Below are 25288 nucleotides of genomic sequence, written 5' to 3' on the forward strand. Positions count from 1 at the left end.
CCTCCCATTCTACAACCTTTCGATGGCCTTCAAAACATGCTTACCAATGTTAGATCATATACGATCAAAGGCCTTAACCAAAAGGGTCATGACGAGAAGAATATAGATATTTAAGCATAAAAAGAATAAGAAAAGAGAGGAATAGAATCAATTTTAAACACAAAACATCAAGATAGGAACCCTTAGAAAATCCTTTGATTCAATCTTTTTATGATAGAGTTTGTCAAATACAATCACTACATGTGCTCAAGTACAAGTACATAACCCAAGCTCTAACATTTTGACTAAAAAGTGCACCTTGTCACTAGCATAACCCTACATTACATAGGCTTACTTAAATTATTTTAGCTATGAAACTATACATAAACTTTCAAACAATATCATATATGGTAGTCCCTATCAATCCGGAGCCATACTTTCAAGCTTCACCATACATTAGATCTTGCTAAAAATTTGTATGGGGATTGAATTAGTGCTTTGGCTCTATTATAATAGTTTAATTATAAAAAATAAAAATAGTCCCAATGCTATCCCAAATCTTCATAAAACTATGTACTCTTATTCTAACAGTGTTCTTTCATCCCCAAAGCACCATATGCATGAAGGAGATGCCTCTAAAGGCTCTAGAACCCCCTAAGAAACCTTTATTACAGTAGATACCCTACTAGTTACTATTATTAGAAGAATGAAAATGCAAGCCTTTGCTCCTCCAATCCTTTAAAATACCATGGATTCTTAGTCTAGAAATGATCTAGTAGTAGTAGAGCATCATATACATAAACAAGACACCGTGGAAGACTTAGAATCACCTTGTGAATGGTTTATGACAGCAAATACCCTAGTAGTTATTATTAGTATAGTAGTAGACACTATCCAAGATCCAACTAATTGTAAGCATAAAGAAACTCCCAAGATGTCATTGGCTCCACTTCCATTGTGTTTCTCTCTTGTTTCAACTTTCTCATGAGCTATGGTGGCCTCTCCAAGAGCTTCAAAACTTAGTCACATTTTTTTCATGTTGCCCTTGAACACTATATATTAGGGAATTTGGGAATTCTCATATAGTTTGGGAATTCCTAATTTAGTTAAGATTTGGTTGCATGATCAAATCTTGTCCCCTTACTTTTGAAAGTGGACTTTACCATAATTACTATATAAGTTGTCTTTCCAAGTCCCACTTTGAAGCATGGGTTAAGATGTAGCCACATGGCCAAATCTTTACCCCTTATTTGAAAGTGGGACTTGGGAGATTCCCAAGTTCTCTAATATAGTGTTCTTGTTTTCTCTCTCCACTTTTTTCTCTTTTTTAATTCTCATGTTCCCCTCTCCAAAGTTTTTGTATGTGAAGTGTTAAAATAAGTCACTTCATTAATTTAGGCCATATGTATGCAAACTTCCTCTTTTTGACTTGTGTGACTTGACATGGATATTCTACCTTATCACAATCTTGGCATCCTCACCACCTATCTTTTCATGCATTGTGAAATAACTACAATGAGGAAATAAGTGGCAGATCTTACCTTTTACTATTCTACATGTAAACCGTGGAAGAATTTAATATATGACTTGTTAGATGTTTTCACAATATAGACAAAAAATCCTCTAACATCCTATCTTAAAGATGAAGGAGTTCTTCAAGCTTTGCTAACTAGAATTGATCCTAGAAGCATATTACTCTTGATTCATAACTCTCAAAAAGTATGCTTTGGGTATGGATATTACTCAACATGTGGCCAAGTTTTGTTGAGGGTTAAGTTTTCCGTTAGACACTCAATTAGAATCCTTGTGACCCAAAGATCTTGAAGATGCTCTTTTTAGATCTAAAGCTTTGGTGACTTCAAATAGTGATGACATATTTTGAGGAGATGCATCACTCATTGATGTTTCCATTGCAATGAGCTAGGGCATATCCAAGCTAGTTGCCTTGATTTGAATCAAGATTCCTAACAAAGAAAAGCCATACAAGTTGATCATTCAGTATACTTTAGGAGTAAGATAATGATAAAAACTTAAAGCATATTATACCTTTCAAGATGGGTAGAAGCCTAGAAAGATGCAATATGTCTTATACTTGTAATGGACCCTACTTCTCTAATTAATTTAGCCAATATGTTGCGAGAAACCTATCTTTGGATTCATAATATCCATTTGAAGTTGAATGCTTGTACTAGAGTAGCAGAATGAAAGCGTGGTAGATCCTAACCCATGGATCATAGGATCAAACCACCATAGGAAAAGTGATAGCCCTAGTTTCTCTAGAGATGAGGATATCTTGATTCCTTCAAGGGAGAGAGGATATATCATTAATAAAATGTGAAGAACTATCATCATGTGGGGAAAAAAAACCATCATCATCATATACATCATCATTCTCATGCTCATTGTCTACATCATCACGAGCATCCTGACAGCATCCACAAACCTCATAGCATGATGTCAAAAGTGGTGACCTTGTAGCACATTCGTCTCCTCAAAGCTAGTACATGGTTAGCAAAGCACTCTTTTTGGTGATGGGTTAGTCAAAGGCTATACAAAAGCCTATTACAACTAAGGTGTTATACCATCAATTATTTTAGTATTGGACTATTGAACACAAACCACAAAGAGAGAGAGAGAGAGAGAGAGAGAGAGAGAGAGAAGGTAGTAGGAGATAGTAGTTAAAGGGAGAGGTAGTGAGAGAGAGGAGGTTAAAGAGATAAGAGGGGAGGATAATTACAAGAGAGAAAATTAGAGAGAGATAGTAAGATGAGATGAAGGATAATTGAATGAGAGAGAGAGTTAGACAGAAGAGAGATAGTAACAAGAGAGGATAATAGAGAGAGAGATAACACTTAGATTATTCATTCCTCGTGACCTAGATACTACCCTGCTCTGCTAAGAATCTACATATTTGGTTTTCCTTGCCAAGCTCTATTTCAAAGACATGTAGGTTTGGAGGTGCTCTAGGGGTTCAAGAAGGCATAGATCAAAGAATGAGTTAGAAGAATATTGCTTGTTATTATGATGGCCCCGAAGTGGTGAAAAGGGAGCATGACAAGAGGTTGCACATATGAACCAAGTCCCATCCATACCAACATCTATTCAAGTCTTTGGGTAGATTTAAAGAAAGTTTTACTAAGTCAAATGATTGAGCAGTTGATTGATTAGATTATAACTAGTCCACTATTGTTATAACTTGCAACACTGAAGGTGTCATCTTCATGTAACAAGATCCATGAATATCCTTAAGTGATTGTGCATTTAGGAGGAAATTACGAGTTACAATATTTTTAGAATACAAAAATAATTATTCATTATGAACTAATCATGATTATTCCTTAGAGGACATAACCACTAGGAGTAAAGATAGATGCCTTGCTCATGCTTGCAAAATGTAATGTATGCTAAAGTGATGTATCATTTAGAGGAAAACATATGACCTTTGAAAAGTATGAAGAGGGTTTGAGAAGTATCACGTCCTAAACACTAGGGGAGACTGTCATGTGTTGCGTTATGTGATTGCATTCTAAGGAGAAATAAGTTGTGGATTATATCTTCTCTTTTGAGATATTAAAGGAAATTGTTTTGGTTTCTTGACAATTAAAGGTCTCTCCATAGGACAATGTTAGGCTAGGAGGTGACAAGGGTGCCAAGGGGGGCTTTGGCTGTAAACTCCTTAGATGTCAAAGTGTATTTTAACCCCTATGGGTCTATGATGATCTTCCTAGAAGACCCTGATGCTAAATAGGGGTGGATTGGTAGATTGTATGTATACATGGGTATCCATGTACTTTGGATATGGGGTACATTGTAAGGGACAAAATGCTGACACAATATTGCACTTTGAGAGTGCACATAAATATATTATATGCAATTATTTTCAAAAATTATATGAAATTATATTTCTATCTATGCTTAATCTATGTGAAATCCCTTTTGTAAATATAATCCTATAAATTTTACTAAATATAACACCCTTTCTTTTGAACTCATGCAGTATCCTACATGTTCTATAAGGTGGACTCCTCAGGATTGTTAGATTAGGTAAGCTTAGAAAGGACCTAGTGTGTCATCATTAAAACCAAATGAATGCCTTTTTAGGAGGCCAAATTAGACTTTACCCGATCGGTCCAAGGGTCCATGTACATAATTTCCCCTGGTTTCTCACTCTCTTTGAACCAACTGGGGTAATGGTTTGCTTTGACTTGCAAGATGATAACAAAGTAGTGACCTTACAAGCTAATGATAGATGGTTGATAGAGGACCATAGCATATAACTTAGATTTCCGTTTTCAAGTTAATCCTTATGGGTTTGAGGTGTGTTTCAACTCTAGCTCCAAAAACAATAATAGCTGGGTTCTAAGACAACATACTGGGATAGTCAGCATTCTAGGCTTCTTAGCTTATCCTCATCCCCTTCTTATCTAGCACTTGAGTTTTCATAAAATCCTCTCAACTAACGAAGTCCATGTTGCCATAGGAAAGATGCGATCTAATCACCTTCTTCCTTGGAGGAGTATTATAGTTTTCAAATATGCTAATACAATTTAGTTTGACATATAAAAATAGTTTTGTTAGTTAATCTGTTAAATGATGTTCATTCACAAAAGTTAGGCATACACTGAGCACTCGAATACAAAGGAAAGTAAATAATTTCAAAAATAAAATATATGTTTGAATTTATTATCTTTAAAAAAAAAACATAATTATTCTAGTCTATATCAAAACTCCACCTGAAGGCCAAAATAAATCCATCAGATCTACCCTCAACTATTATGAGGGCTTTCTTGGATGCCACTTGGGCTCCTAGGGGGTAAGCTTGTCGTAGCATGCCCAAGGAATTACGACAAGAGCCCTGTGGCTCCTTGACGCCTCCTAGCATTCTCAACAAGTCTCTATGAACATACCTCTCATATCCAATGCCAATCCTAGCAATCTAAAGTAGTAACCTAGCTTCCTTGATAAAGAGATAGTGCATCTACTCTTGGGGGAAGTCTAGTAACATGTTATTAGTGACAATGGAAAATTTTCACAATTTTAGGACTCATGATTAAAACTTTCTCTTTGCTATAACTCTCACAAAGCTGCTCCAAATTCATTGTTCAATAGCTCAATCGATTCCATTTTTCATCAGATTTCTAATGATGTGTCATATGCTAGCTTTGGGAGACTTAAATATGTCTTTTTGGAGTCCCAATATTGTAAATAATGAAGAATGGGACTTGAAAGATTATCGATTTAGCTAAAATTTTGTTTAGTATGCACATCCTATGATTATTCAATTTTAGATAAATTAAATCTTAGCAGCATCTATAAATACTGAAAGTATTTTTTTTAATATGGCAAGTAATATGATAAAATATGCTTATGCATGAATATTTATGTAAGCCATAAGCTTATAAGCATAGGTTTCCCTTAACCTTTTTGTCATGATTCTTAATCTTGGGTCTTGGATTTTCCTGATGACACTTTTCATTGAGCTATCTCATTACCGATTTAAGTAATAAGAAGATACTTTTATTTTGAGTATCGAAGGTTTTTCTTTTTAGAAAGGTCAAAGTTATCTTTTTATATCAACTTCATCAAGGTTCCGCACCCAAAAATAAAATGCTCATCCAAATACCTTTTGAGATAGTTTCCTAGGAAAAAGAGTTTATATTTCCTAACCTTTACTAGCTCAAGAGGTTAATGTTTTCTTACTAACAGATTTTTAAAGGATAATTATCATAGTTTCTCAATCCAGATTCATAAGTATTATAACTTCCTTAAATATTTTCATTCAAAAAAAAAAGTTAATTGTGATATATAATGAATCAATGATTTCATCGTCACAATTCTAAACATTCATAATTTGGAAATTCTAAAGCATGGACTAGATATTACCATGGGAAGGTAATTCTATATAAATTTCCTCCTAAGTATCTATAATTTATTTTCTATTAACTTGGCATCTTAGGTACTCACAAGGATCCTAGAATGCTTAGTTATTGTGGTCTAGATTCTCAATATTATTTATTCGCTTTTCTATTGTTATTTCATCAATATTAGTCTCTCTTACCGTATACTCTTATCTCTATTCTCTCTCACTCCACCTCCCTATGTCTCTCTTGGTATCTTACCCCCCCTCTCTCTCTCTCTCTTTCTTTTAATATCTCCCTTGATATCTCTCTCTCTTCTCTATATATATCTCTCTCCCTCTCCCTCTCTTGATCTCTCTCACTCTCATGGACTAGCCACACATCATATAATAAATAACCAATAGGCCAAGCCTTATCGCATGAGGTTTTATCTAGCCTTTAGTCTCACTTCATATTAGGCATGGTCTACAAGGATGTGCCTTGCTTTGTTCATGCTTGTTCTTTTTGCCTCAGTCAAATGATCTTATCCCTAGTGTTGCTTTCAAAACTAGTACACAACAAATATGATGATGATGCAAGATGATCTTGAGAATAACATTGGTGTTGGTTGACGGGATGACTAAAACAAAATTCTTTTATGGTTTTAATTAAGATTTTTTACTAAGGTTCATTACAACCCCACTCACATCAACATTTGCAATAATATGATCAAATGCATCTATAGAAATATAACATATCAAGATTATTGGCATGATACAACATGAGTACACACAAGGCTAACATAGATAGATTGCATATATGTACAAGTCATAGTGTACACATTCACATAATTGGCTACGAATACACATATGTAAACTTATACCATGTATAATAACCTATACATATGCTATGCATACCCATAACTCTATTAGTTATGTATATACTTACATATACATAATACATAGACAAGCTACCTATACATATAGATTGTACACACACATACATATAGAATATGTAGACACATGAACATATACATATGACTACACATGATGTGTGTGTGTGTGTGTGTGTGTGTGTGTGCGTATACAAACACACATGCTTACACATATACATATGTTAGTGTAGTCTATGCATAATATATGTGTATGCATAGACTAGGAAAATATGTATGCAAAGGTCAATGTGTATGCATATACATAAGCTCTCTCAAAGTTTTGACCATACATGAGCCCCTTGAACCTAAATCAATCTCTATGAAATAAGGAGGATATGATAATATTTTATTTCATACTTTGGCTAGTAACTACCAATCTTGAATCCAATGTATAGGATTTTTCCCAATTAGCATATTACCAGATCACAATAATAGACTTGTCTTGATAGCTCAAATACCAGGGCCTCTAAAATGGGATTAATGAAATAAGGAGGATATGACAAGTTTTTGTTTCAGAGTTAGGCTAATAAGTATCAACCTTGAATCCAATGTATAGGATTTTCCCCAAATACCTATTACCATATCACAATAACGAACTCCTCTTGATAGTTAAATTATCATGGCCTCTAAAATAGGTATTAATGATGGCTTTAATAAGGTTAGATATCCAACCCTCTCCATCTAAATACATATAGTGTCATGTACATACAATATATACATCCTCATATGAGTTCCAAAAATAACCTAACGATGTAAAACAATAGTTATGACATTCTCATACACTTAGCCATTGCAATAACAATTAATAATCAGAGTACAAGAAATACAACTAAACATCAAAGGAAACATAAGGCATGCCTTTGAATGTTCTTCTTCACCTTCTTCTTTTGTCTCTTCTCTAAGTAGCAATGATAAAAAATCTAATCTGACTCTAAATCCTAAATTCACAAGCCCATAGCAAACCAAAAAAAGAAAAAATAAATTAGAAACCCATTATCAAATAACACATCACGTTTAAACTCGTAGGGAAATGTGTAGACAAAGAGCTTTACAATATTCAAGTACCTCAAGGACATGCATGGATTGATTACAACATGAATTTTTGAATTCCAAACCACTATTAAGTCACAAAGCATCAACCTTTCTGTGCCTCAAGCACCAAATATTTGAGAGCAACCTAATATAGAAATGAAATATATAGTTCAATGGAGATGCCCCACTTATTCTTTCACCTTTAGATAAGCATGCAAATTAAAACACAAGGAGGAAAATGATTTGACCTAGATACTAGAGATAAGGCATTTGCAAAAATCATAAATCAAAATAAAGAATCATAATCGTAACACATTTCAAACCATATATAAATTGTAGTCATAACACCTATAATCTAATGTTAAATTGCACGTGTAATCTTATATTGTCCATTGTGATTCAAAAAATTTAACTACATATGTAACCCCGTATTAAGCCTAAAAAGCTCATGCAAAGCTTCGTATCTATATCAACAACTCAATATATGTTTCATGAAGTACAAAAACAATAGAAAAACAATATGGTAGAAAGGGAAAAAAAATAGCATACCTTTGAGGTGGAAGAAAATGGCATTTTCTTCTCCTATGAGTGTTCCTTGATATGTAGTGAAGTCTAGCTTTGAGAGCTTCTCTCTCTCTCTCTCTGTCTCTATGAGTGTGCTTGTAGCTTTTCTTTGTGTGCACATCTTCTTTTGTTTCTGTAACATTGGCATTAATTTGGTGTATGTTATCATGGCTAGTGTGTAATTCAATTGAGCTATGAATGTTTGTACTTTCAAAAATATGCATTGGTGCTTTGTATACATGCTTAATGTTTGGTATCGCTTTATATAACAATAGTCACATTTGATATAAACAAATCTAATCATGTCATTCTATGTAACAATAGTCACATGTGATATGAGTAAATCCAATCACTTAAAATATCTATGAGATTGCTAAATCAACACTTTCTACTTGTCTTCTGTCTATCATTCATTTGTCAAGCCACCAGATTGCAAAAATGTTGTAGAACATTTTAGTGTTGAAGTAATCATACATAGTAAAATAATCATATTCAGATATTAAAGTAATCATAAAATAGAGTGTATTTTTAAGCATATTTCGATACTGAACTAATTAGAATTTGAAAGGTCCTTTTGAAACATTGATGCTATTTTGATATGGCTCAAATATTTGGATAGGAAAGAGTTCATAACATCTAAAAAATAGCATTTAAGTCTTGCATTCCATGAAATCTTACAAAAACAGCTAAGGTATAAAAATATGGAGCCCAAAGTTGAGACCCAACGTCGCTCATAAACGTTTTCGAAAGAGACTTTGATAGCGCGGTCTTGATTTTTTCTGGTGCACAATCGTGAAGGGATTAATGTCGATTTAGCCTGAGATAGCGAAGCAGACACGTGAGTTTTGTGTACATGCATTGATATGACAAGATACAAGGTCGACGATGTCTATGAAACAGCATGTCACTGTCTGCATCGAACTAGCTTAGGAGGTCTCTAAGGTTGGATCTCTTCTGTTGCAGTGCACGGAAGATCCTTGACAGGTACCGGAAATACACCGGCTTTGCAAGAAATGCAGCACAAGCTCAAGGTCCAGAGGTAACTGATGTTGCATCTCTCTTAGTATTTCATTCACGATATAAGTAAAAGCCCACAAAATGGCGAATATCTAAATAATGAAGGATATGAGATTCTCCCGTACTTCTGTGTATGTGCAGAGAGAGAGAGAGAGACAGAGAGAGAGAGAGAGGCAATTTCACTTAAAAGACCTGTATTTACAAGCCGCTCATGGCAGTATGGGAAGGATAGAGGATAGCAGCCATGGACGAGAAGTATAGCATAGCCGAGGAGGATTATAGCACGGCCAAGGGTGGCCATCCTGTAAGGTTAAGAACACGCCATGGCCACTCCAAGTGTGAACAAACTGCTGCCCAAAGCTCTCGCCTGTGTCAAGAGTCTTCCTATAGCTGCTTCCAACTGTCACAGAGTGACTGGATTAGAGCTCCCCCGAGGTGCTATACATTGATGCCCTCTAATTGTGGTACATAACCATACGTTTTTGTTCAGAGTCTCCAGGCACTCCAAGCGAGAAGAACTTGTCGACTCCATCCTGTTACAGTTGTGCTACCCAAATACCGATTGCTAGGCACCCATGAGCTTATACAAGCCATAAGAAACAAGAAGAATCGCTAAAAGATATTGGAGAAAGCATCCATTATGCTATGCTTTTCCTTAGTTATGTGATGGGCCCAATCCAATGTCAACTTACATCAAGATGTGTCTACCAACCTAGCTTCTATTAGCAATTGAGCTAACTAGCTTTTGGGCGACTATTAAAGCTGGCCACAACCACTCCCCCGGATCCCGGTCCAACATATCTAAATGACTATCTTGTTGGATCCAAAGATGCCCCTGCTAGATGCTTGACCAAGCTATTTATTGATCGAATTGTCATGTCTTTCCTTGGAGGCCTATGAGTCTAATCCTCCTCCAAGGGTTGTTGAGGAAGGCAAGACTTTGTTACCCTCTATCTAAAAGTAAATGGCTACCCTTCTAGACCTCTAACTCTATCTGCCACTTGCACTCAAATATCCAATATAGTTAAAATTTGTATTGCCCCACACATGTCCTAGCTTTCATAGGCTCTTAGTGAGGTGGGGCTAGTGAGTCCTAGGGGATCCTTATATCAATCTTTGGCCCTCTAGGATTCGCCCCATTTCAATATCCTAATTCCTACTATAGTAACTCTAGATATACACCCTTGTAAATGTCTCTCCATACCCTGATGGAGCAAACAAGATCAACCTCCTAGCCAACCCATTGAATGAGATTATATTCCTTGAGTTTCATCATGTCACCATATTCTCAAACATATAGGCTCGAGATGGTAGATTGTTGGAATTCACTCAAATATATATCTCTCAAGTCATATATCTATACTCCAAGTGCCAAATATTCTAAGGTCCACAAATGAGGAGAAACTATGATAGGCCCTCTGCATTGGTAGGTTCCTAATGGAAGGGGTCTAACCTTCAAGACCAAAGGGTTCCTAGATTGCCTACATAGACTTGACCATTGGATTTCCATAAGAAACAAATACCGATTGCTAGGCACCCATGAGCTTATACAAGCCATAAGAAACAAGAAGAATCGCTAAAAGATATTGGAGAAAGCATCCACTATGCTATGCTTTTCCTTGGTTATGTGATGGGCCCAATCCAATGTCAACTTACATCAAGATGTGTCTACCAACCTAGCTTCTATTAGCAATGGAGCTAACTAGCTTTTGGGCGACTATTAAAGCTAGCCACAACCACTCCCTCGGATCCCGGTCCAACATATCTAAATGACTTTGCATTTGCATGGAGTGTGGATTCATATGGCATGAGGAAGAATTCATCCATATACTTGATTATGGCATATCTGTGATATTTAATTTATGACTTTTATAGGTGATTGTATGATCATTCTATATTAAAATAGTGATTATATATGGACCACTAGCATTAGTGGTGGCAACAAGAAAGAAAGGTTGGGAGAAATCAAGCAACTAGAGAATGGGTGCATGGGATTTCAAAGTAATAAAAGATTTTTGTTGACTAGGGCCCCTATGAAAAAAGAATATTTTCTCGCAACAATATAGTCAAATGCAAAGAAATCAGGGAAACATTTCTAATATTTTTTTTGTAAAATCTAGCTAATCCTAGAAAAGTTTGAGCTTCATGCGAACTCTTGGGATTAGGTAAATCTTTTATAGTTTACATTTTTTTAAACGATCAACTATGATAACTTTAGTAAAAACTATATGACCCAAATTTTCAATTTGATTTCAGAAGAATGAACTCTTATCAAGATTCAAATACAAAGGATTTTTGTGCAATAGTACAAAAACAATGTGAAGAAATTTCTTATATTCCTGTTTTGATTTATTGAAAACAAGTATATAATTAAAGAAAACAATTACAAAACCTTGATCATCTTGAAAATTTCTATTTATCATGTAGGTAAACATAGCTCCTCTATTAGTACGACTAAAAGGCATAATAATATATTCATAGTGACCAAACCACGTCTTAAATGTAGTCTTAAATACATGCAAATTTCATAATATTCTAGTTTGAGATCTATCATGCCAAAAATTTTATCTCCTTTAAGTTTATTAAGCAATTCATCTAGAAATTAGCTCTATTGATTTTTAAGAGTCACTTTGTTTAAGGCTTGATAATCAATACATCTTCTATATGTTTTTTTGTTTCAATCAACAAGACAAGTGTAACAAAAGGAGAAACACTAGGATTAATCAAACTATTATCTAACAATTCAATCAGTTGTCTTTGAATTTCTTTTTGATAGAAAGGACTGTGTATCTATAGAGTTTTGTGCAATGGAAAAAGTTCAATTTTTTAATTTGATTATCCTTGTAGTGATGGTAACTTAAGTGGATAATTATCTATAAAACCAGGTCTATATGAGTCTAAAAACGTTTTCTATGGGGATGACAATGGACAAGACTTAGACTTTTTAACTTCAATTATAAAAATCATGTATACCTTGTATGGCTTTCTTAGTGCTCGGGTAGCTTATGTGTGATTGATTATTGAATACACTTCAAATTTAAGGTAGCTAATCATAGAGATTGTCTGTCCTTAGAATTCAAAAGTTATTGTGCTAGTATAATAATCAATGGTAGAGTTAATTTGATGTCTAAAAAGCATATCAAGGATAATCTCTCATGATCGAAAGAGGTGCAACTAAGGAATCACTTTTTCCTTTATACTTACCCATAGAAATTTCTAAACCTTTAATTTTCCTTGTTTCATTATATCTAATGCCTTGAAATGTAGATTTAACCTTGTGTAATGGAATAATTTTTAATTATAACCTCCTAATCCATTTTTTTGAAATACAAAATCATGATATCTATCATCATCATGCAAAATAGTCGCATTTGAGTCATGCCTAGAATCTTTCATCTTCAATAGAGCATGCAAAGAAATAGGTATACCTTATTTCATACTGTAATGTGTTCATAGTTCAATCAAAGTTGCATTCAAGTAACTTCTCGATATTGTGAAATTGGGTCGTGCTTTGATTATTATTGGATGGTAAGAAAACACAACAACCAGATCGATAATAACAAGGTTTTCCATAATGCTAGCAAGTAATTTTGGATTTTTTATTTTAAAAATTAAGATTTACACTTCGAGGCTTTACCTGGTGCGCAAATCGGATGTTGGATGCATATATAACAAGCATCAGAAGGTCTCCAAGAACAAAGAACTCTACTTTAAGCTCAAAAATCAAGAGAATAGACTTGCACGACATGAAGCAAAAAGACCAATTGGGTACAATCTCCCCCCATGCCTTGTGTGAGCGCTTCACAAGGCATGTACTTAAAATTGTATTCGTATCAAAGGTAAAAATAAGCTCACTTTTACAATAAGCATGCTTTAGCTTTTGTATTTACTTTTTTTCAAATAAAGAATAAACCAGTTGGGTGGCCCAAGAGTCGAGTTGTGCCCAAATACAATGTCCAATAGTGAAATATTTAAACCGTGCATCCATGCGCATACAAAATAATAAATATTTATCGAGTGCTTCAATAAATAAGCACGTCTAAATAGATATTAGTGCCTTATCTTTAATAATAAGACGCACACCCATAAAAAATGATAATTTATTCTAGATAATTTGAATACATGCTATGCCTAGTGCTTTCCAATGCCACCGCTGCCTACTCTACACATCAACTGAAGTATTCACAATTGTTGGAAAATAATAAAATTAAACCGAGAAAAGTGAATACCTAGCAGTCTTTAGCTACAAAATAAATAAATAGGTTGGAATTCCGTCCTAACCTTAATTTAATACGAGTGCACTCTAAACTCATAAATGTCCATTAATTTAAATATGTATTTTGTGGAATCACCCACTGTGGAGTCACCCACATGCACATGAAATTAACATGACGCTCGAAAAGAACACGCACCCCCGTCAAATCCACACACAAGGAATTCACCTTGTGTAGGAGCCTCAGCAAATAAATATAGTTTTATGGAATCCATCGCAAAACCCCACAGAATCCACCGTGGAATATGCCTCCTGGCATCATATCCTCGGGGTGGGATAGCAATTGTTCTTAATTGCTATTAGCTCAATGTGGAGCGAGTAGTGAGGGGTAAGCATTTAGATCACGGGCGTGCATCCATTGAGCCTCTTCAGCAGGATGATTTTTAAACTTAACCAAATATCTAGAATATCTACGGCCAGTTCTAGTAGTCAGAAAGTTAGTATATAGAATAGTTTCAGGTTCAAGGATTTTAATTTCTTCTTTTAACAAAGGAGAGTTTTCATAGACAGGGTGAACATGTAATTGGCCTCTAAAAGGTCGTAACAAACTGATATGAAAAGTATTGTGGATTTTTCAGTGTTGGGATAATTCTAATTTAAATGCATTGTCATTGATTTTGTGAATGATCTTGAAAGGTCCATAAAATCTAGGGGCTAACTTAACAATAGGATGTTTCTCAACACTTTGTAATCGTCTCTTTTCAATGCATAACCAAACATAATCATCAATTTTGAAACTCATAGCTTTTCTTTTCTTGTTAGCTTGTTTAGTGTATGATTGCTTCGCTTTCGTAATCATATATTTGACTTCAGCAAAAATAGTAGCATGTATATTGGCAATATCATCAGCACCTTTAACTTTGTTTGACAATGATGTAACAGGTGTAGGCGATTTATATCCATAAATGATTTCAAAAGGTGCTTTCTGTGTAGCTGTATGTGGTGTATTATTGTATGCAAACGGAAGTAAATGTAAGTGTATATCCCATGTTTGTGGTTTTGAAATTGTGTATGCACGCAAAAGATCTAAAATTATATTGTTAGTAGCTTTTAATTATCCATTTGTTTCAGAATGAAATGAAAATGAGAAATCAATCTTTATACCTAAATTAGCAAAAAAATAGTCCAAAAATTATTGCAAGATCTAGAATCACGGTCAGAAATAATAACTTTTGGCAAACAATGGTTAATGAAAACAGTTTTCAAAAACAATTGAGCAGCTTGAGATGCAGTTAATGTTTTCTTGCATGCAATGAAATATGCTTGTTTGCTAAATCGATATACAATAGTCGAAATCATGTCATGATTAGCTTGGTTGTTAGGCAAACCAATAATAAAATCCATTGAAATATGTTCATATGGTCGTTCAGGAATTAGTAAAGGCATTAATAAACCATATTGCTTACCATGGTATCGCTTAACTCTTTGACAAATTAAACATTAAGATACAAAGTTAGAAATATCAGATTTCATCTGTGGCCAGTAAAAATCTTCAACCAATATATGTAAAGTAAAAATAATATCTCTATGGCCTTGGTATGGGGGACAATGAATTTCGTGCAACAATGAATTTCGTGCAACACAAATGATCGAAATGGAACAGTTATACACAACCTTTTCTCATAAAACATAAATCCATCAAAATAAGACAATGAATCTATTGGAATCCAGTTATTTGCAACTATTTTATTCCAATCAACTTGAAAACTGGGGACTTGATCATAGGTATCTTTCATAGGGTTAAGGGAATCAAAAGATATTACAGAGATATTATGGATAGTTTGTATTCTACTCAAAGCATCGACAACAACATTTTCTTTTTCGGGTTGATATTGGATAAGTGGATAAAATTTTTGAATAAAAGTAACCCATTTAATATGACGGTCAGAAATTTGTGGCTGACTAAGCAGATGTTTGATACTTTGTTGGTCAGTTTTGATCATGAATTCAGATCCCATTAAATAGTGTTTCCATTGACGTAAAGCTTGTACTACAACTAGTAATTCCTTATCATAGGTAGAATACTTGAGTTCAAATGGTTTAAGTTTGCAGCTAGAGTAGGCTATGGGATATGAATTTTGCATAAGGACAGCTCCTATTCTAGATCCACTAGTGTCAGTGAGACTACTAGGAAGAATGGTCTATTAAAGTCAAGTAATTGCAATACAGGGGCATGTGTTAAGGCGTGTTTCAGTAAATCAAAAGACTTTTGCTGATTTTCAGACCAATGATATATAATACCTTTCTTTAATAATTTTGTCAAAGGCAATACAAGCAATGAAAAATTTGTCACAAATTTTCTGTAAAAGCTAGCAAGACCTAAAAAAGAATATAGTTCATGCACATTTTCAGGTATCAGTCAATTCAAAATTGCTTCTATCCTTTTAGGATTAGCTTCAATACCATCAGATGAAATAATATGCCCTAAGAAATTCAATTTGAGTTTGGAATAATTCACTCTTTTTAAGATTAGCGTATAATTGATTCTCTTTCAATAATTTGAAAACTAAGAATAAATGTTCATAATGTTCATTCTCGTTCTTATTGAAAGCCAATATATCATCAAAGAAAATAATTATACAATGCTGATGCTTCAAAAATATGCGATTCATCATAGGACTAAATGTGGCTGGTGCATTAGTTAAACCAAATGGTATAACAAAGATTTCATAATGTCCAAATTGTGTTTTAAATGCAATTTTAAAAATATCAGGTGTATCCAATCATACTTGATGGTATCCAAATTTAAGATCTATTTTGTTAAATATTGTGGCCCCTTGTGGCTTATCCATGAGATCGTATGGCTTTGAAAACATTATTAGTAATAGCTGGTAGTTTAGAGATGTTGGGATCTAGTTGGAAAGATGGCTTAGGATTTGGATTTGTGTTCGATGGTAAAATAGGGGTTTGTGGTCTAAGATTTACGGAAAGAAAATTGAATAAAGCAATTTTGATTGAATCTTTGAAAGTTAGAATTGAATTGCTTTATATCGAAGTTACTGTTAATTGGGAATTGTTGTGGTTTCTTCTCTTGTCCTTGAATTTTATCTTCAGCATTATGGGCCAAAGAAATTGCATCCTCAATAGTTGTTGGCTTGAACATGTTCACCTCCGCATAGAAGTGACCAAGAAAACCAGGCATAAACTTGCCCTTGTGGATCGCCTCAGGTATGTCTTCAAGCATTCGAAGTTGCAATAAGGCATTCTAGAAACGCTCACTGTATTGCAAAATAGACACATGATCTCTTTGTTGCAGAAGATCTGGTGCACAGATCGGATGTTGTATGCTCGCGTAGTGAATACCGGAAGGTCCCCAAGAACAAAAAAACTCTAATTTTTGCACAAAACTCAAGGTAGAAAGCATGCAAGACATGAACAATAGACCAATTGGATGCAATCTCTCCCCATGCATTGTGTGAGCGCTCCACAAAGCATGTATTTTATGTATTAATCATCTTCAAGCTCAAATAATAGCCCAAATTACAAAATAGCACGCTTTTGGCTTTTGAGTTTGCTTTAGCACAAGATAGAAATAAAGCTAATGAGCGGGCGCCCAAAGAGTCAGGCATACCCAATATAATGTCCAAATACAAATATCATAATCGTGCGTCCATGCGCATACAAAATAATAAATAAATATCCAACGCCTCAATAAATAGGCGCGACAAAATATAGGCGCCATGCCTAAGGTATGCACCCGTCAAAATATAAGTGATAACTCGAATACATGCTGTCCTCCAATGCTTTCCTCCGCCACTGCTGCTATCTCTACACATCAACTGAAGCATTCACAATTGTTAATAAAATAATACAATTAAACCGACAAAAGTGAATACCTAGCAGTCTTCAGCTACATAAATAAATTAACTGGTTAGAAATCAATCCTAATCTTAATTTATCACGAGTGCGTACTCTAAACTTATAAACGTTTATTAATTTAATATATATTTTGCAGCATCACCCACTATGGAATCACCCATGTACACACTAATTAATGAAACGCCCGAAAAAGATAGGCGTCTCCGCCATCAACTTCTCACACAAAGAATCCACTTTGTGTATGAGCCCCGGTCAACAAAGTTTACGGAATCCACTATAAAACCTCACGGAATCCACTATGGCACAGAATCCACCATGAAATATGCCTCCTCGCATCATACCCCGGGATGGGATAGCAATTGTCCTCAATTGCTATTAGCTCAATGTGGAGCTAACAGAGTGGGAAAAGCATTTAAGTCTCTAGTGTGCATCCATTAGGCCTCTTCAACATGATGGTTTTTAAACTTGACCAAATACGCCAGTTCTAGTAGTCATAAAGTCAGTATCTATGATAGCTTCAGGTTCAAGTACTTCAGTCTCTTCATTTAACAAAGGTGGATTTTCATAAATAGGATGTACAGGTAATTGGCCTCTAAAGGGTCGTAATAAACTAATGTGAAATGTGATGTGAATTTTTCAGTGAGGTGGTAATTCTAACTTGAATGCATTGTCATTGATTTTGTGAATGATCTTAAATGGTCCATAGAATCTAGGTGCTAATTTCACAACTGGGTATTTATCTATACTTTGTAATCTACATTTTTCTATTCTCAACCAAACATAGTCATCAACTTTGAAATTCATGGCCTGTCTTTTCTTATTGGCTTGTTTTGTATACGATTGCTGGGCTTTGGTAATCATGTCTTTAAACTCATCAAAAATAGTAGCGTACATACTAGCAATATCATCAGCACTCTGAATTCTATTTGATAAAGATGCAACAGGTGTCGACAATCTATAACCATAAATCACTTCAAACGGTGCTTACTGTTAGTGGCTTCTGTTTGTCCATTAGTTTCAGGATGAAATGCAGATGAAAAATCAATCTTTGTTCCTAGGTTAGGAAACAAAGTAATCCAAAAGTTGTTACAAAATCTAGAATCACGGTCAGAAATAATAACTTTTGGTAATCCATGATTAGTGAAAACAGTTTTCAAAAACAATTGTGCTACCTAAGATACTGTTAAAGTTTTCTTGTATGGAATGAAATATGTTTGTTTACTAAACCTGTCTACTATAGTCAAAATCATATCATGGTTAGCTTTAGTATGAGGTAAACCAGTAATAAAATCCATAGAAATGTATTCCCATAGTCTTGATGGAATAGATAAAGGCATAAGTAAACCATATTGTTTACCATGATGTCTCTTAACTCTTCGACAAACCAAACATTTAGAAACAAAGTTAGATACATCAGTGTCCATATGTGGCCAATAAAAATCTTCAGTTAATGTACGTAAAGTAGATATGATACCTCTATGACTTTGATATGGAGGACAATGAATCTCATTCAAAACAAAAGATCTAAATGGAACTGTAACACATAATCTCTTTTCATAAAATATGAATCCATCATTGTAAGATAGTGAATCAATAGAAATCTAGTTATTTCCAACTAATTTATTCCAATCAGCATGAAAAGTAATGTCTTGATGATAAGTATCTTTCATAGGAGTTAGAGAATCAAATGATATGACAAAAATATTATGAATGGTCGGTCTTCTACTTAATGCATCGGCTACTACATTTTCTTTACCTGGTTGATATTGAATAAAGGGATGAAAACTCTAAATAAAAGCTGCCCATTTGATATGTCGGTCAAATATTTGAGGTAGACTAAGTAAATGTCTAATACTTTGTTGACCAGTCTTAATCATAAACTCAGAATCCATTAAGTAATGTTTCCATTGTCTTAAAGCTTCTACAACAGCTAATAATTCTTTATCATATGTGGAATATTTAAGTTCGGAGGGTTTCAGTTTACAACTAGAATAGGCTATGGGATGATTATCTTGCATAAGTACGGCTCGTATTCCAGATCCGCTAGTATCAGTAACTACTAAAAAGAATGGTCTATTGAAATCAAGTAGTTGTAATACAGGAGCATGGGTTAATGCATGTTTCAATAAATCAAAAGATTTCTATTGATTATCAGACCAATGATAAACAATACCTTTCTTTAAAAGTTTAGTCAAAGGCAAAGCAAGTAATGAAAATTTTTGCACAAATTTTCTGTAAAAACTAGCAAGACCTAGAAAAGAACGTAACTCATGCACATTTTTACGTATTGGCCAGTTTAATATTGCTTCTATCTTCTTAGGGTCAACCAATACCTTTTGATGACACAATATGACCTAAATATTCAATTTCTGTTTGAAAGAACTCACTCTTTTCCGGATTAGCATACAATTGATTATCTTTCAACAACTTGAAAAACAAAGACAGATGTTCATAATGTTCTTTCTCATTTTTACTGAATACCAAGATATCATCAAAGAATACTATAACACAATGCTGGTATTTCAAAAATATGCGATTCATCATTCTACTAAATGTAGCAGGTGCGTTAGTCAATTCAAAAGGCATCACTAAAAATTCATAATGACCAAATTGTGTTCTAAATGCAGTTTTGAATATGTCAGATTTTTCTTTAGCTTGCAGTTCATTCACCCAAATTAGATAAGATTTACTACTTTTGCGTAATGCACGTTTAGCTTGAGTATGAGTAAGCAATGGAAAAGCATTAGATGCATGCATACCATACAATGTAATGTGTTTTCCTTGAAAATGAATATTAATTGAATGCGTGGAATAATCTATGTCAAGATTATGCTGATGACGCCAAGGCATACCTAAGATAATATCACTGCTGGACTATAATAGTACAACTAGAAAATTGATTCTTTTAGTATATTCACCAATTTGAATTTCTAAATCATGCACCTCTTGTGTTCCATTATACCTTGTGCCTAAGAATGCTGCTTTAATGCGATAATACGTAGGAACAGTTTGTAATTTCAATTCTTTCATTAACTTTGTAGAAATAAAATCATGTGTACTACCATCATCATGCAAAATAATCTTTTCTTTTCCATGCACTAAACATTTCATTGTGAACAAAGAATGTGGAGTTGGCATACCTGGTAAAGTATTCGAAGGAGTAGTAACGTCATCCTCATCTTCCGTAAAGTCAGGCATTTCTTCATATTCTTCATCTTCCATTGGTCCAAGATAGTTGATATGAAGAGGTGGCTTCTTCGATTGGCAATTGGTTGCTAGATGTCCAGGTTGATGGCATTTGTAACATACTATAGGTTTGGCTTTAGATACATTGTTTGCAATGGCAGGAAGTCTAGGAATATTAGAATTTGGCTGTGAAGATGGCTTAGGGTTTTGATTGGTATTCGATGGCAAAGTAGGTGGTTTTGTCCAAGACTTATGGAAAGATGATGAAGGAAATCGACTTTGATTGAATCTTCTAAAATTTGAATTGAATTGCTTAGAACCATAGTTACCATTTGCTTGAAATTGTTGTGGACGCTTGTCTCTTCCTCGAAGCTTGTCTTCAGTGTCATGAGCTAAAGAAATTGCATCTTCAAGAGTTTCAAGCTTGAACATATTGATTTCAGCATAGTAATGCCTAAGTAATCCAGACATATACTTGTGCTTGTGAGTCGCTTCAGGTACATCTTCAAGCATGCGTAGTTGGAGTAAAGCATTCCAAAAGCGTTCGGTATACTGAGAAATAGGCTCACGATCTCTTTGATGAAGAAGGTCCCATTGCTTTATGGCTTTTTCATGGAATTATGGAGGAAGGAAATTATGCGAAAACTTCTTCTTGAAACTCTCCTAGGTAGTGGGACAATCTATACTCTTACGAACCACGGTCCACCAAAGAGATGCTCTATCCACTAAATGATTAGTGACACACTTGATTTTATATTTTTCAACGTATGTTTCCTCATGAAAGTAATCGTCAAACTGACTGATGAATGCAAGAACAGTCTTTCCATCCCGAGTGCCATTAAAAGTAGGGAATTTGAAATTTCTTTTATTTATCTTTGTTTCTTTGCGGATAGATTGAGCTTCGAGAGTCACATCGATGGTTCGTCGGATAAGATCTTCGGATTATGGTTCCTCTTTGTCAGTAGTCGATCTTTGTAAATTGGCCAATTGAACTTGCAATGCTTGCGGGGCTCTTCGTTCTTCGTCTAACTGCATCATAGTTAAATCCAACTTTTGTTCCACCGTAGATTCATGAAGACCGCATTCAGCCATTAAATCATCCATATTTTGTTCCGTCATCCTGCAAAACTTCAAAAGACCTCACACTCTCAAAATCCAATTAGTAGGATGAGCGTAGCTCAAAGTCGGGTGTACAAGGCTTATAGATTTTTGTTTGGCTTTCATGATCTTCAACTTTGGCAATTGCGGGGTTTGAAATCTTTGTAAATTCTGCGTATGTCCTTCTGCGTGTGCTAAAACTGGTTCAGCAAGTCTGCGTATGTGAATAGAGTCTTCCAGGGAACAACTTTGCAGTTCAGTGCTTTTGTGCAGGAACAATCCTTATGGGAGTTTTAGGCATAAGTCAATTCTGACTTCTGGTGACTTGCTCGACTTGTAGAGTACCAAAACTTATGAAACTTGAGAAACTTTGGAGCTTTGTGTGACTTTGAACTTGCTTGACTAAGCTTAAGCCTAGTCTTACTGTAAACAACGAATTTTAGGGAGGGTCTTACTGTAAACAACAAATTTTAGGGAGGGGGGACTCGTTTTTTGCGCCAAATTTTACGGATGTTGCTGCCTGCCGCCGTCTTAAAAAATTGAAGCTTTCTAAGCTTCTTATTAAGCTTTCTAAGCTTTAAACTTAAGCTTTTAAGCTTTATGAAAGATATGGGCTTATCTCTGTTGACTGTGAGAAGACGACTTGGAGAAGAAGATGTTGGAGTGGTCCTCCGCCGTTGCAAGCCGGTCCTTCGCGATCAGAGGGCTGTAAACAGAGATTCTTGACCGCCAGGAATCCACCCGTATCGACCGTTCGCGATGAGACTGATTGTAGAGCTCGATCGTTCCAGGAGCTCCGCCTTCGCATAAGATGGATAGCGATTGGAAGCTCTCGATCTCAGCTTTACTCTGATACCACTGGTGCACAAATCGGATGCTGTATGCTCGCGTAATGAATGCCAGAAAGTCCCCAAGAACAAAAGAACTCTACTTTTTGCACAAAACTCAAGGTCGAAAGCATGCATGACATGAACAAGAGACCAATTGGGTGCAAATTCCCCCATGCCTTGTATGAGCGCTCCACAAAGCATGTATTTTATATATTAATCATCTTCAACACTCTAAACTCATAAGCGTTTAGTAATTTAATATGTATTTTGCGGAATCACCCGCTATGGAATCACCCATGTACACACTAAATTAATGAAACGCCCGAAAAGGATACACGTCCCCATCAACTTCTCGCACAAAGAATCCACTTTGTGTATGAGCCTCGGTCAACAAAGTTTACGGAATCCACCGTAAAACCTCACGGAATCCACTGTGGCACGGAATCCACCATGAAATATGCCTCCCGGCATCAAGATCCCACTGTTTGATTGCTTTTTCGTCAATTAAGGTGGAAGAAAATTCTGCAAAAAATTATTTTGAAAAACCTCCTAAGTAGTAGGACAATCAATACTTTTGTGGAAAACAGTCCACCATAAAAATGCTCTGTCCACTAAATGGTTAGTGACACACTTAAGTTTGTCTTTTTCAGCATACTGTTCTTCATGGAAATAATAATCAAATTGATTGATAAAAGCAAGAATAGTCTTTCCATCACATAGGCCATTAAAAGTACGGAAGTCGAATTTTTTTTTACTTATCTTAGCTTCTTTCGTGACAGATTATGCTTGAGTCTTGCATCGATCGTACGTCGTATAACATCTTCGGGTTGCGGTCCCTCTTGTCGACAGTAGATCATTGAAGAGTATCGAGTTAAGCTTGCAAAGTTTGATGTGCTCTTCGTTCCTCTTGAATTTGCATCATAATTAGATCCAATATTTCCTCCACCATTGGTTCTGGTAAATCACCTTCGGCCATAAAATCTTCCATATTATGATCAGTCATCCTGCGAAATTTCAAACAATCTCACACACTCGAAATCTTGTTGACCAGATGAGTGTAGCTCAAAGTCAAGTTTACAAGGCTTGGTTTTTTAAAAAAAATATATGGATTTTTGTGATCTTTCTTCTTTTTGTGAGTACGAAAATTGATGAAATCCTTCTTCAACAAATACTTTGCCTGTGTAGACTGCGTATAGCAATTTGCTTGCTGGAACTTATCTTTGTTACAGCATGGGTGTGAACAGAGGCTTGTAGGGAGGTTGAAAACAAGTTCAAGATTGATTTGGAGAAGAGCTAAGTGCGAATGCCCGCTAGGAGGGAAATTTAAAGGTAGTAGTCTTTAAGCTTTAAGCTTTAGTAAGCTTAAAAAGCTTAAACTTTATGAAAAAAACTTGACTTCTCTGAAATCAACATGGCAGGACGGCAGCATCTTCTTGTCGACGTCGACTGCAATGAATTCATTCTCCCGCCATCAACGATTAAATTTAGATAGGAAAAAGTGAAGCTTAAGCTTTTGTTAAGCTCTTAAGCTTATTTTTAATGAAATTTTAAGTTTTTGTCTCCGAGAAGAAAAATGACTTTTAAAGAGACTTCTCGGGTGGTCCTCCGCTTCCTGAGAGTGGTCCTTGCAATCCAACAACACAGCAGGGGGTTCTTCATCGTCAGGAACACGTTGATATTGACGGATTGTCACGAGAATGACTGTAGAGCCCATTCGTTCCAAGAGCTTTGCCTTCGCGCGAGATGGCAAGCGATTGGAAGCCCTTGATCTCAGCTTCGCTCTGATACCACTAGCGTGCAAATTGGATACTGGATGCATACGTAGCGAGTACCGAAAGGTCTCCAAGAAAAAAGAACTCTACTTTAAGCTCAAAAATCAAGAGAATAGACTTGCCCGACATGAAGCAAAAAGACAAATTGGATACAATCTCCCCCCATGCCTTGTGTGAGCACTTCACAAGGCGTGTATTTATACATTTATTCATATCAAAGTTAAAAAATAGCCCAATTTTACAATAAGCATTCTTTAGCTTTTGTATTTTTTTTGTCCAAATAATGAATAAAGCGGTTGGGCGGCCCAAGAGTCGAGCTGAATACAATGTCCAATATTGAAATATTTAAACCGTGCGTCCATGTGCATAAAAAATAATAAATATTTATCAAGCACTTCAATAACTAAGCGCACCTAAATAGATATTAGCGCCTCATCTTTAATAATAAGATGTGTGCCCATCAAAAATGATAATTTCTTCTAGATAATTTGAATACACGCTATCACCCAGTGCTTCCCAATGCCATCGTTGCCTACTTTACACATCAACTGAAGCATTCACAATTGTTAGAAAATAATAAAATTAAATCGAAAAAAGTGAATACCTAGCAGTCTTCAACTACAAAATAAATAAATAGGTTGAAACTCTGTCCTAACCTTAATTTAATACGAGTGTACTCTAAACTCATAAACATCCATTAATTTAAATATGTATTTTGCGTAATCACCCACTGTGGAGTCACCCACATGCACATTAAATTAACATGATATCCGAAAAGGATAGGTGTCCCCGTTAACTCCTCGCACAACAAATCCACCTTGTGTAGGAGCCCCAGTAAATAAATATAATTTACGGAATCCACCGTGGTCTCATAGAATCCACCATGGAATATGCCTCGTGGCATCATTACCTTGTTGCTTGAATTATTGTTATTATTACTCATGTGT

At 35.2% G+C, this 25288-nt stretch overlaps 1 protein-coding gene across 4 annotated transcripts in view; it reads left to right on the plus strand.

Annotated features, from left to right (window-relative positions):
• LOC148029999 (uncharacterized) overlaps nt 1-25288 on the plus strand; it is a 127254-nt gene that overhangs the window by 32191 nt on the left and 69775 nt on the right. For 2 of the 4 annotated variants that reach the window (XM_087687180.1, XM_087687179.1), the window contains exon 2: nt 9310-9385. In XM_087687180.1, coding sequence (XP_087543306.1) covers nt 9310-9385 — 76 coding nt within the window. Of the gene's footprint in view, nt 1-9309; nt 9386-14518; nt 14674-25288 lie in introns of those variants that run through there. The other 2 variants (XM_087687178.1, XM_087687181.1) reach the window with 2 other exon arrangements.

Source organism: Lygodium microphyllum, chromosome 10 (genome assembly GCF_053477565.2).
Source record: "Lygodium microphyllum isolate KBCC chromosome 10, Lygodium_microphyllum_v1.1.10, whole genome shotgun sequence".
NCBI classification, from domain to species: Eukaryota; Viridiplantae; Streptophyta; class Polypodiopsida; order Schizaeales; family Lygodiaceae; genus Lygodium; species Lygodium microphyllum.